Source organism: Mytilus edulis, chromosome 14 (genome assembly GCF_963676685.1).
Source record: "Mytilus edulis chromosome 14, xbMytEdul2.2, whole genome shotgun sequence".
Lineage (NCBI taxonomy): Eukaryota > Metazoa > Mollusca > Bivalvia > Mytilida > Mytilidae > Mytilus > Mytilus edulis.
In genome coordinates, this window is record NC_092357.1 from 28,939,633 (window position 1) to 28,953,055 (window position 13,423).

General features: G+C 33.5%; 1 protein-coding gene across 1 annotated transcript; it reads right to left on the bottom strand.

Moving 5' to 3' along the window:
- Positions 1-2,856: 2,856 nt before the first annotated feature.
- Positions 2,857-7,773, bottom strand: LOC139502709 (uncharacterized). Its single transcript, XM_071292273.1, has 2 exons — positions 7,530-7,773; positions 2,857-6,231 (listed from the first exon to the last, which is right to left on the bottom strand). Exon 2 carries the CDS (start codon positions 6,222-6,224, stop codon positions 4,131-4,133), a length of 2,094 nt encoding a protein of 697 aa, XP_071148374.1. The 5' UTR covers positions 6,225-6,231; positions 7,530-7,773; the 3' UTR covers positions 2,857-4,130.
- Positions 7,774-13,423: the final 5,650 nt, after the last annotated feature.

Below are 13,423 nucleotides of genomic sequence, written 5' to 3' on the forward strand. Positions count from 1 at the left end.
TGCCTTTAACTCCTTAAAGGGACATTGCCATTATAGCTACGATATAGGAAAACATAGAATAGGATTTTGTTTGATTCAATCATTAATAAGAATGAAATATTGAAATGATAAATCGCTTTGAGCAACCACTTTTGACAACAACAAAAGTCATCGATGATGATGTATCCACTTGGAAGTGAAAAATTCTACCTTATTGAATCCGTATCCATTTGAATTACAATTTGAACATATACCTCAATATTGGTTGCGCCTTTTTTAATTGTGTTCATTCTTTAAAAAGAAAAGAATGTCAACATCGAAAGTGAAAACATTCATTTGGTTGACTTATACAGGAGGAATCCCAGTTCAAATTAAACAAAAGACATGGAACTCTTTGTTAGAGAAGGTCAAAAGGCGTAGTTAGCAAATTTGAATTGATAACATATGTATCTATGGACTTTAATAGTTTTATGAATGAGCATATTATAGGATTTCATGCATCTTATGTGTGTATCCTTCCTTGTTTCTTTGATATCTATTTACTTAAATCATAGAATTGAGCTTCGCGATATTTGTAAACTTTTCATTGCACACAAATTTTCACAAAGCAGGCCAAGTGATAAGTGAAAATTCAAGTGGATCTTGTTTGTTAATAAGCATAAATTCCGCCAAATAAAATCAAAGAAATTTAAGTGTTATATTTTTATATCATGAATTTACATCTCTGCCTACGGTAACATTTGTAACATTTGGTTTGAAAAAAACATCCCCAAATTAGGCAATAATTTCATCAAAAAAGAAAGTCGAGTACACATTTTTATGTTCAGGCGTGTTTGAGTTGACTATTCTATTTAAAACGTATAAAAGAAAAAAAGATTTGATACATGATCTCGCTTCAGATTCTATTATCTTTGCATATATAGGCTGTGGTTTGATGCAAAACCATTTATGAATTACAGTAATTACACACCTGTTTGTGCATATTCCGTGGTTGTTTAAATCAAAATAATTGTTTAAGATACCTGAGACTATATTAACTGCGTTCAGGTGAAAAAGGGTAGATAATTACTGTACTTGAATACAATTGCTTCACTTACAGGGGTATACTTCTGCTAATTTTAGTGCATAGAACAATAAAACAGATGTAAAATCCCACTGGACTATTAGGTAATTGTCTTGGCCATTTGAAGAATGTTGAAAATTAAATGATTATATTGAAACTGGCCTCAAAACTTTGCGACTCCGTGTTGACTTTGTTTGCTATTGATATCAAATATATGAAAAAAAGATCTTTGAAAATTGTTTAATTTAGCCCCATTTGTCCATTACTGTTTCCTTAACTATATACGAGATTTACTGCACTACTTCTGTACAGTTTTAGCCTTCAATTTCTGGTTTTCAGTTTAAAATTGGAGTACTCAAAGTCTTATGATTCCCAAACAAATCCGATCAAACCCGAACTTCTTGCAGTACTAGAGTAGACTTACAGTTAACAGTAAAGTGAGCATGTTTTGATCTGTGTTGTAAAAGCATCCCGGTGACTTGAAGATAAAAACAGCTATACAAGCGCTATTCCTTTGCATTTTATGTTTTAGGTCTAGATGAACTGGTTTTGTGTCATTAATGGATACCAAATATATTCGTTCTTTTATATGATTATTCTTCCCAAGATTTGTCTTAAAGGGTTGTGTTTATGTTGATATACCCTTTATATAAATGCAATTCATTTGTGTTCTTTTCCTCCTGGAAACAGTTCTATCAAATTCTTTACTATTTATGCATTTTGCACTTTGCCAGGATTGAGGGTTAGGTGATATAGGTCCCGATAGTCTATGAGTTTGGTTCTTCTGTTTTTTTTCTTTGTTTTTTATGGGGGGAGGGGGTATCGACGAATAAAATTGTAGGTGTCTTATAGCATGAATAAATTAACTCAATAAGCAAACTTATTTGCCAAAAACCCTTTCCGTGTTTTTTTTTTTGGGGGGGGGGGGGATATTCATAGCGCCCAATCGCATTTTCATGATCCGTATTTCATTACAGGAGATGTTTTTTTCTTCAAAAAGTTCAACTATTATGTTGTAAATTACTTTACTTTCTTTTATTATAGACATTATCGTATAATATTGGTAAACGTCTTAACGTCGTTTACCGCGGTAATTACGTAACTGTATATTCGACGTCGCTACTTAGCGACGATATTGTATTCCTACATGTAGTTTAGATAAAGATTTCGTTAAATGAAGACGTTCTTCATCATTTCTTTAGAATATATGTCAAATTGGTGCCGTGACAAAAAGAACGATGAGTTCTAAACTCAAAGCTATTCGAGCTGGACATCGTGGTGCAGTCACGAAATTACTGAAGCGAGTGAGCGGAAAAGAGAAGGTATGATAAGGGACGTTTTTGGCCCCCTCTCCAAAGAAGCCTTTATTCGTACCATTGCTAGCCTTAGTATAGAAACTTAGAAAAAAAATGATTTTTTTATGTTCCGGTAAAAAGAAGGTTGCCTAGCAACCGTTTTAATTATATAATAAAATAAGCAGATATGAATTGCTGTATCTGTACAAATAACCATATTTCCAGATAAGATGGTTGGTTTGAGAATAACTTGAAGTTACAAATGAATAGTCACTTCAATTTGAGTTTACAGGATGCTTAGCAACAACATAACAACAGAAATATTCCCTAGCAACGGTTAATTAAAGGTGATTTTTGTCCTTTTAAGAATGCATCTAGCATTGTTTGTGTTCATATAATGGTGTTTCATTATAATACAATGTGTAAGTAATCCATATCTTTTTTTACTAGGTTTATATTGAGCCTAGCAACACTAATGTTGCTTAGCAACAGCATAAAATATTAAATTAAAGCTAACTGCAAATGAAGTAGTCATTTTATTGTACTAGTACAAATAAATGCGAAAACAGAATGCATGTTCAAGAATAACAATTGGTAAGAAATGAAAATGTCAGTTTAATTGTAGCTCTATTGTATAAATGCTTGACAACAACGTAGCAACAGAAATGGTGCATAGCAACGGTTAACAATTTATAAGATACTAGTATGTTACAGGTCTTTTTAGTCACTCTCTTTACATATAACTGCATAAAAGTTCATTAGAAGATCTTTTCATAGAGCAATTTTTCTAACAAGAACAGTTTATTGCCTAACAACAGATTTTACTGAATACCATAAAATATCCTTTATTGGTGAACTATCTCTTTGAAATGGTTTTGAAATATTTAAAATACTTTAGGTGGTGTCAAATGCTTAAAATTATCGAGATGCATATTTAGTATGCGTTGCGTTACAGTAACAGCTTCAATCTAGTAATGGCCATGATCTCTGGAAACCACTGAGGACTTTATTAGGCAATATTAAAATCTTGAGTAACGGCTTGCGTTTGCTTTTTGTAGTTCTAGTTATCAACATCATGTATATATTTATTAGTATTTCCTTAGCAACAACAGCAAGTCAGAAGGGAAAGTGTTTTAACAAACATATTAAGATACTTTTCAAGAGTATTATTATTCTAGTTTGTACCATCTTATATTCTAAACTTTAAAATCAACAAAAATAATTTTCCATTGCTCCAAACAGGTCAGGTTTTCGACTTATGTTAGACTTATAAATTCAGTGGGTATCATGGAAACACAAAATATATTTAATACGTGACTATTACATAACCATGATAACATCGTTCTACTTTTTTTATGTTACTACATTTTAATTGAAAAGTCTTTTCTTATACAAAATACAACAATCTCATGTAAGTATATGAACAGCAATTTGTTTAATAGCCTGTGTACTCCTTATCGTCTGAGATTTCGATATTCCAATTTTAAGTACACCGAAAAATTATATGAAAATATTGTTTAATACTAACATTTGCATTGACAATAAAATTTACTAACATGAATAAGTTATGACCATTTCATTATAGAAAAGTAATTTAACCACAATATAATGACTAAATCAGCATGATTTGGTAAACAATGAGAGTAAGACATTAGCTATTTGTAAATGCTCATAAAATATGTGAATACATGACTTATTTAAACATTTTCTTGAAAAACAAATTTTAATTAAAGTTATGCCCTAAATATAAGTGAAGAGTAGCTGTCACATACACACAGTTTGTATTAATTATTTCACTCCTCTGGCAAAGAATCACAGTCACTTTCATCAGAACTCGGTATGTGAGATGCATCTAAAACAGATGTTTTAAAGTCTCTCCTTGATCCAGACTGCTGTTCAAGTCTTTGATACCCCAGATACCATAGCACACTTGCAACATGTGCACAACAACCAACTACTCGTGCTCCCGATTTGCATGTACAATACCATCCTTCTATATCTCCTTCGTCACTGTAACTTATGAAGACAGTATGGGAAAGTTTGTTACTATGCCTAGATTGTATTTTAATTTTGAGCAGGTTTGCTTTGATTTTGCACACATACAGTTCAAATTTTCCGTCTTCACCCTCGTGTTCTCTGACATAGTTAGGGGCCTGTTTAAGCTGATATACCCCCATGGTTATTTCTCGTAGTTTATCCATACTCAGAACTGGAAAATCAGCTAGTTCATCTAAAACATTTGATGCATCAACTAATTTGTAAATGGTACGTTTGGTCAATAAGCCTTCTTCCGTCACCATCTTTTGGATTGCATTTCCCTTTTTGCATTTTTCAAGCATTGCTTCGGCAATACTTTTATCCTCAGGGTGTGTACCAGCAAGTGGTGGCCGAAATTTGTTGCAAACAGCGCATACAATCCGTAATAAATCACCAATTATTGGAATGAAATGGTTAGAAACTACCTTGTCGGAGAACCTCCATTGTTTAACTCGTGCATTCACACTTTCAACGACCCATCTCACTTTGGTTACTAGTCTGCTGGCGTTGGCTTCTTCTACCGGGTGCTGTTTTGATCCCTTCTTCAGGTAAACGGGCATTTCTACGTTATACCCTTGTTCTCTTAAGAAGTCTACCACGTCTCTAAATCCCCTGTCGACCACACAAACATCGCTAGTCTCTAGCCACTCATTCATGCCTTCGGCATTGACAGAAATCATGTGCTTTGTTATTGCCGCGTCATTATTTTTTCCGTTTGCAAAATAGGGACCCAGTACTGACAGGATATATCCATCTGTTCCTACTATGACCATTGGTTTAACTAGCGGTCTGTTTTTATGCAGGCTGTAGGATAACGTCTGGAATTCATAATCAGCGCTTTTCTGGAGGTAGATATAAGTACCGTCCATGACAATAATTGCAGCATCTTCAGAATCATTGGCAAACAGAGTTTTTGCTATTGGAGTGGTGTGGTTCCGAACAAAATCTTCGTGGCTTATATGCTGAAACCCAATGAAATGTGGTACAAAATCCTGCATAAGGGAAACTCTGGCACTATGAATACATCTTTGCACTTGGCTTTTGGCTAACGAAAATATTGTTCCAAGTATATGATTTGGAAGTCCTGTCCTTAGTTTTGTTAACAAGACAGCTATACATGTGCGTACAGACCTAACATTGGTCTGACGTGCTGATACAATATATGAGGAGAGTTCATTGAATTGCTGCTTTGATAATCCAGTTAGATTGTAATAGTCACCATCAGATAATGATAATGGATTGTCAAAATTCAGGATATGAGAGGTTGCCAAGGTTTTTCTCACATTTTCTAATAATGAAGTTATATCAGAACGATTCATATATGTTGTAGTGTATTTTGCAGTTAATGCTTGAAGTGATGTGTCGTCGAAAAGTTGTTCAGATAAATGATGTTTGCAACAGCGTGTATTTCCATCTATAAAAACGGCATTTTTTATAAAGGCTTGGGTTCTTGCCTGTAAAGGAACTTTGCATAACTTATTTCTACTGGTACCTTCCTTCTTGCATACAATGCAGAATCTATGTGATGTGTGAGTGGAAGAAATATTCAGTTCAATTTGTTTCGGACTTAGTATTTTCGTGGATACGGCTTCTTCTGTATTTATAACAAACTCAGAGTCACTGTCATCTGTAATACACTCGGAAAGACAGTTTGAAACTTTCGGTTCATTGTTTACTTTTTTTAGTGTTTTCCTGTATATTGATCTACACTTCTCACATATCACATCATTTTCTTCAAGGTTTCGCTCAATTCTTTTTCTTACAAACTGTTTCAGTGCTTTAGTTGTTATCTTACGTCTGGATTTTAGATGACATCTACCACAAACCACACACTTGAACTCTTTAGCCATCAGTCACCTGGAAAAATGTAAACAAATATTATTGATTAATGTAAAAAAAAAAAAAAAAAAAAAAATATCAGCATGTAAGATAAGATCAATTTTATTTCCTATAGAGGACCCATAATGGGCATAACCAGTACAGTGATATTCATATTAAAAAAATACAATATAGATAATACAAACAAAAAAAAACCATAACGTGAAATATACATGAGTTAATAATATATGTAGTCATATAACCCGTAATGTTTAGTGTTTCTTGACCATGCACCAGAAGCAGCATTACATTCTTTATAAAATAGCTTTTATTTATATTCTAGCACTTTTAATCACAACATGCATAAATAAAAATCAAAACGAGTTATTATAGTATCCTTCTCGAGGATAGTGCTCATGAACAAGATTGTTAAGCAGTTATCAAAATGCAGAAGTCACCTGGGGCAGGTGCGTAAAGGATATAGTAACATGTTTGTTATATAGATGAGACCGTTGGTTTTCCAGTTTGAATGGGTTTACACTAGTAATTTGGGGCCCTTTATAGCTTATTGTTTGGTGTGAGCCAGGCTCCGTGTTGAAGGGCGTACATTGACCTATAATGGTTTACTTTTATAAATTATTATTTGGATGGAGAGCTGTCTCATTGGCACTCACACCACATCTTCCTATATCTATTTGTAAAGTTTTTGTGCAATGAGAATATTCCGAATTAGATACAGTCTCTAGCGCAACTTGTCCCAATGCTCACTCTGATAAAAAAAAAAACAGACAAAATTACACATGAAACACAAACAATTGTATAATCGAAAAAAAAATTGAGCCCCTTCTTGTTTACCTCCCCCCTTTGGAGAAATTACCCTTAAGTAAATCCCAGCTTACTCCTTTAAGGTATGATATCTTGTATTACAATTTCAATGCGATCCATACACTTTAACACAAGCTTTTGTCTGAAAACTGAAATATAATTCTTGCATGTATTTGGTCATTTTTTGGCCCCCGACTTCCTAAATGTATACCCCCAAACTTAATCCCTACCTTTCTTTTGTAGTATTGAACCATCTGGTAAAATTTTAGAGTGATCCATTCACATAAACTTAAGTTATTGTTTGGAAACCAAATGTGTCTCGGACAACGACATGATAGCAATATAACTAAAAAATGTTGCGGTCGTATTAAAAGTCTTTAACAAACAGTTTACGATGCATGGACTTGATAATATGTATTTGATTTTCGTACAAGTATTTATTTTATTACATATATGGTACATAATGCCCCTTTCAAGTATAATCAATAACACTGAATAATTTTGCAACTTACATTCAAGTTTAATACATGTTTTCACTACCACCGCCATCTTTTAATGTCTAGGACAATACATGCGTGAATAAACCAAGCCATGGATATTGCTGCGACGTACAACGTATCTCGAATCTAAAAAAAAAAAAAAAGTTATGTTGATTAAAAATGTATCATAGATTTTCGCTGTGGTTGGCATGGTTAGGTTGTTGGGTTGGGTTACTGACTATCCTTTATGGTATAACTGTGCCGACAGCACTTGCCGAATCATATCCTGTTCTAACCAGAAAGTAATGAAAAACATATATCCTGTTCTAAACAAAAATATTGAAAAAACATACCCTGTTCTATACACGCTCAAAAAATGTATACCTTGTTCTAGACCGTATAGAATAGATGCAGTTCTAGACCTGGGCTCTATACTGTATCTTAAACAGTTATATACGCGATCCTGTTCCAGACAAATACTTTGTTTAAAAAAAGACCTTGTTCTCACCAGCAAGGCATGAAAGGACGACACTGTTCTAACCAGCAGGACATGAAAAGGGAGACTGTTCTAACAAACAGGGCATGAAAAAGTTACCCTGTTTTGCGGCACACTCATACCACTAAAAAAATAGGAAGTAACCCCCCTTACAACAACACCGACAAGGACACATAAGAATTGACTATAAAAATCATTCGAAATGGCGTAACTCAGCAGATGGATGGATGCAAAGCAGAAATATTTTTTAAAAATACACAGAGTTGGCGTGACAGGGAAGCATAGCCTTTAATTGTTTGCTTGTTGGTTTTTTAATCATTTAAGCTGAGAAGTCACTTTCAATAAAATCATGAAAGGAAATAACAGTAATATTCATTATCTACAATTCCCGCATGATATAGGTCTAGTGAACATCTTTGTGCCTTATAAGTGTTTGTTATGTTTGTTATTTCCTTAAAGAACCGAGTATTACATTCAGGTGACATTATTTATATATTTAAAAAAAAAAAAAAAAAAAAATGTGTCTGAGATACGATCTATGACCGTCCAGGTTGCAGAGCAGCGATGTGTACCATTGAGCCACGGCGGCTGATCACTTATTCAATGTAATTTTAATGTACTTAAATGTTTTGTCAAAATCAGTGATGGATATTTTCCCCTCTAATTCAGTTGATAAACTAAATAAATCTTGCTGGGTTGATTTGTTTTTACAAATATCGAAGTTGAAACAAAAAATACGTGTATTTTACCGCATAGTATTTTCTACAGAAATATTTTTGCCATTGGCATTGCTCATGATCGTCTGCCGCTTCCCTGTCATCACATTATCTCAAGTTTATCGGCGATTTGTTGCTCTGTTTACAAAATGTTTTATAACAGATTTTTAATCAAATCATTTTTCAATTTATATAAAAAATATTGAAGTACATACCTTTGTTTTACGGCTCTCTGGGTTGCCAATGTAATCTATCGTGTCAGTTCCTTCCGACAGAAATAGAGTCACAAAATAAGTCTTACAATCCGGCATTTCAAAATGAACTATTTATTGTTCATTAAATAAAATTCGTTGTTGATTTCCATGTATTTATATCACTGGAAAAGTCAACATAAGTCTTTTAACTTAATCTACCTGTATGAAAATGAGCTTGGAAACATGTACGTAAATTCGGGAAATAAAACGAGTTCATTCCGTCAACCGGTAAAAAGTAAGTTTTTCGGTCAAAATTCCGACAGTTTTTTTAAAATTTCAATATGAGCGGACGCTCGCCCAAAAAAGTCCTTTTGTAAGGTGACACAACATTACATTTTTGGCAATATCTAAAAATATCTTCTTGGGGCGAGCGTCCGCTCCTACTTAATTCATTCGATATTACTGTTAGGTACCGACCATTTTGTTGTTTTTGCGTTACTAGGCAAAGAAAAACGTGTCGTTTCAATTGTTAAAAGTTAAAAATATTCGAACTTCAATGGTGTTTTTATTAGTTCGATATTTATGGAAGTTAAAAAACATATATTTCAGAAAAACAATTGTCTTTGATTTTTCACTAAAATAGGGGGCCAATTAGATAGCTTATCATACCTTCTCCTTTCGAGGAGTTATTGAAGGAATACGATGTCAATGAAATTATGTCAATCAGGGAAATGATACGGAAGAAGGAAACAGTTATCTCGGAACTCAACGATAAAATTGTGGAAGAAATTTTGGAAGAGGATATTCAAGAGGAGATAGAAGAAGCCGACAGGTATGAATTTGATATTCAAATTACTCTAATAAAATTAGCAAAAGTAATCCGGGAAGCAGAGAGCACAACATCTTCGAAACAGCAACAATTAAACCCGCACGCCACAGAATTTACACTTTCAAACAACCTAATAAACCCGACTCCAGTAAGTTTCACGCCAGCAAATAATTCTTCATCTACATTTTCAAACTTCCTCCAGTATGTACCATAAATTACCAAAGCTTACCCTACCCACGTTCGGAGGACATATACTGGAATGGCAGCCATTTTGGGATTCCTTTTGTGCAGCAGTTCATGAAAATTTTTCCTCGACGTTCAGAAGTTTAACTATTTAAGGTCTCAATTGTACGGAAAAGCAAGCCAGTGCATCTCAGGATTACAAATTACAAACACAAATTACGCTCAAGCCCTACATGTATTGAAACAGAGATTTGGTCAACCCCACAAAATTGTGAATGCCTATATGCAAAGCCTTATTAGTCTACCTAGTCCATCCGCGAATATTCAGGAAATGATAGATGGAATTTACAGTTGCTACGTGACGCAATTCAGCATGAAATTACTATCCAAGAAGCAGGTCAGTCCGTAAGTTGTTATGAATTAGAATCAGAATATACATCTACGTCAGCATTAATAGTAAGTACAAACCGAAACTACGAATCAAATAACAGAAATTTAACCAGCAAACCCTGTATATATTGTAACGACATTCACGCTCCTACTACATGCATGACGGTAATAAATATTGATGACAGAAGGCGCACAGTTAAGGAGAAACAGTTATGTTTTAATTGTTTGGGAAGACACAGAATTGCAAACTGCAAATCAATGAATACATGTAAAATTTGCGGTAAACGACATCACACAAGTATTTGCAATAAGGCGGAGCAATATACGCAAAACGAAACAAAAACAGAAAATTATAATTCAGAAAAAATAGACAGCAATCTCTCAGTAGCAAGCATGCACTCATTAACGACATCAGTAAGACTTCGAGTACTTTTGAAAACCGCGATAGTTACAGTCTCGTCCGACAAAACCCATTTTAGTCAAGCAAACACCTTAATCGACGAAGGTGCACAGCGCAGTTTTGTTACAAAGGATATGGCAGAAAAACTAAACTTGAAACCCGTAAGAAATGAAGTAATAACTGTCTCGGGATTCGGTGAAACAAATACGGAGGTAAGACATCTGCAAGTGGCTACTGTTTATTTACGAGCCGAGACTACAGAATTAATACCAATTAATGTACTTATCGTTCCAAAGATTGCTCACCCTATACAAACATACACAAGAAACCAGTCATTTTTGAGGACTTCGAAGTCTCAATATTAATCGGCGCCGATTACTTTTGGGATATTGCAGAGGACAAAGTTATTCGAGGACCGGGACCAACCGCAGTGAAATCGAAAGTGGGCTACTTATTATCTGGCCCTATGCATCGAAATTTATAAGAACATTTCACTTCGTCATTTTCACCAATCATGAATATCATAACCCCGCACAGACATGAAGAACGTGAGAAAATCAAGACATCGGAGAACTTTACGACAACCCGTATTCACTACAAACCACCAACTGTTAATGCAGATAAATTACGAACAGATTTTACGAAGATTGAAAGCGCTTTCAACTATCGCCCATTATCGTACATTTCGCCGGATCCGAGATCCAGAGCAATTTCAAGGAAGGAGGATATCACCTGAGAACTTTATGCACATAAGGGACAATATGTACGCATCAACAGAACCAAATGGACTTATTACTACACGGCCAATTGTTAAAATAGTTCCTCTTGAAATATAAACAGTAAACTCATTTTGAGGCCCCCAGAATGTTGTAAATTACTTTACTTTCTTTTATTATAGACGTTATCGTACCGTGGTAATAACGTAACTGTATATTCGACGTCGCTACTTAGCGACGATATTGTATTCCTACATGTAGTTTAGATAAAGATTTCGTTCAATGAAGACGTTCTTCATCATTTCTTTAGAATATATGTCAAATTTAAGATCGGATTAGAAACGTTGGAAGTGTAATCCTTGGAAACAAACAACTTTTCTAGCATTTATAACATTGAAAGCGAAGGGTTCACTGCATCAACTGTCAAAGTTATGTCGAAATTCATAATTGCATTTTATGTTTAGAGTACTATATTGAAAAAGGATCGAATGATACTAGAGGGACAGTCAAACTCATAAATCGAAAATAACTGACAACGCCATGGCTAAAAATGAAAAAGACAAACAGACAAACAATAGTACACATGATACAACATAGAAAACAAGGAATAAGCAATACGAACCCCATGAATATGACCTTTTTGGGGTACTCTTAAGGCCGAAAACACTGATTAGCATAGCTTATTGTGTGGTTTGACAATTTCAGTAATTAATATCAAGCGCACATGCATCGTGCTTTCCACGTCCCTTAAAAATTTTATCAAATTTCTGTAATGAGTAGTTTACAAATTTTCTTTACATGCTTTTGTTTCCCATGTAGATACATTTCATGTATCAATGTGATTTGTTTCTCCATTCCAAGCTTTTAATCTTTTAATCTTTCAACAAGACAATGTCTTACTTAGAATTAGGTGGACTCAAACTGACTCAATTTTCTGAGATGCGGCTGCATCTTTCCATTGACCGCGTGTAAATAGCATAAATGATGTATTACAAATTTGTTAACTGTTTAATTGAAATGCAAAAATGAATTCCAACTGATTTGCAAGAGTTGAATGCCATATCAAAGGTATACCCCCATCAAAAGTCAAATCAATAACGTAAGTATAGTCAATTGCAGGTATAGCATGTGAAGTAACAAAAATATCGAACTCCGAGTATAATTCAAAACAGAAAGTCCCTAATTATATTACAAAATCAGAAGCTCAAACATATTAAACGAATGGATTTCAACTGTTATATTGTGTTTAGCACATAGTTATATGATATGTTCCCATAGCTATTTGATTATCTTTTATTAAAATATAATTCAATATTTTAATTTGTGTGAAACAAAACTGTTAGAAAAAATGAAATGAAGACAAAATAATTGCCATGGCACGTAGTGGACGCCAATCAAGCAATATAAGTTTAATATGCAATTAATTTTGTAAATGTTTATTTAAGATTCAGAATGATAAGTCCAATTTACCTAACGTGTATGCCCGTATTCGAGTCAAAATCCATTTCATTTCTTCATTCATTTGATCGTTCGTTCGTTGGTGCATTCGCATTTTGTTTGTTAGTTTATTTATTCATTCATTTATTCGTTTGTTCGTTAGCTCGGTCTTTCGGCCGTTATTTCGTTTATTCGTTCGTTTTTTCGTATTCCGTCAATGTATTCATTTATTTAGTAATTTATTCATTTGTTCATCTCATTCACTTTTTTATTAATTTTTTCATTTTTTCATTTATTCATTTATTCATTTTATTTATTCATTTATTCATTTTATTTATTCATTTAATTCATTTCATTTATTCATTTATTCATTTATTCATATTATTTATTCATTTATTCATTTATTCATTTATTCATTTATTCATTTATTCATTCTATGTATTCATTTATCATTTATTCATTTATTCATTTTATTTATTTATTTATTCATTTATTCATTTAGTGGGTTATTCATTTATTCATTCATTCATTTATTCATTTGTTCATTTGTTCATTTATTTATTATT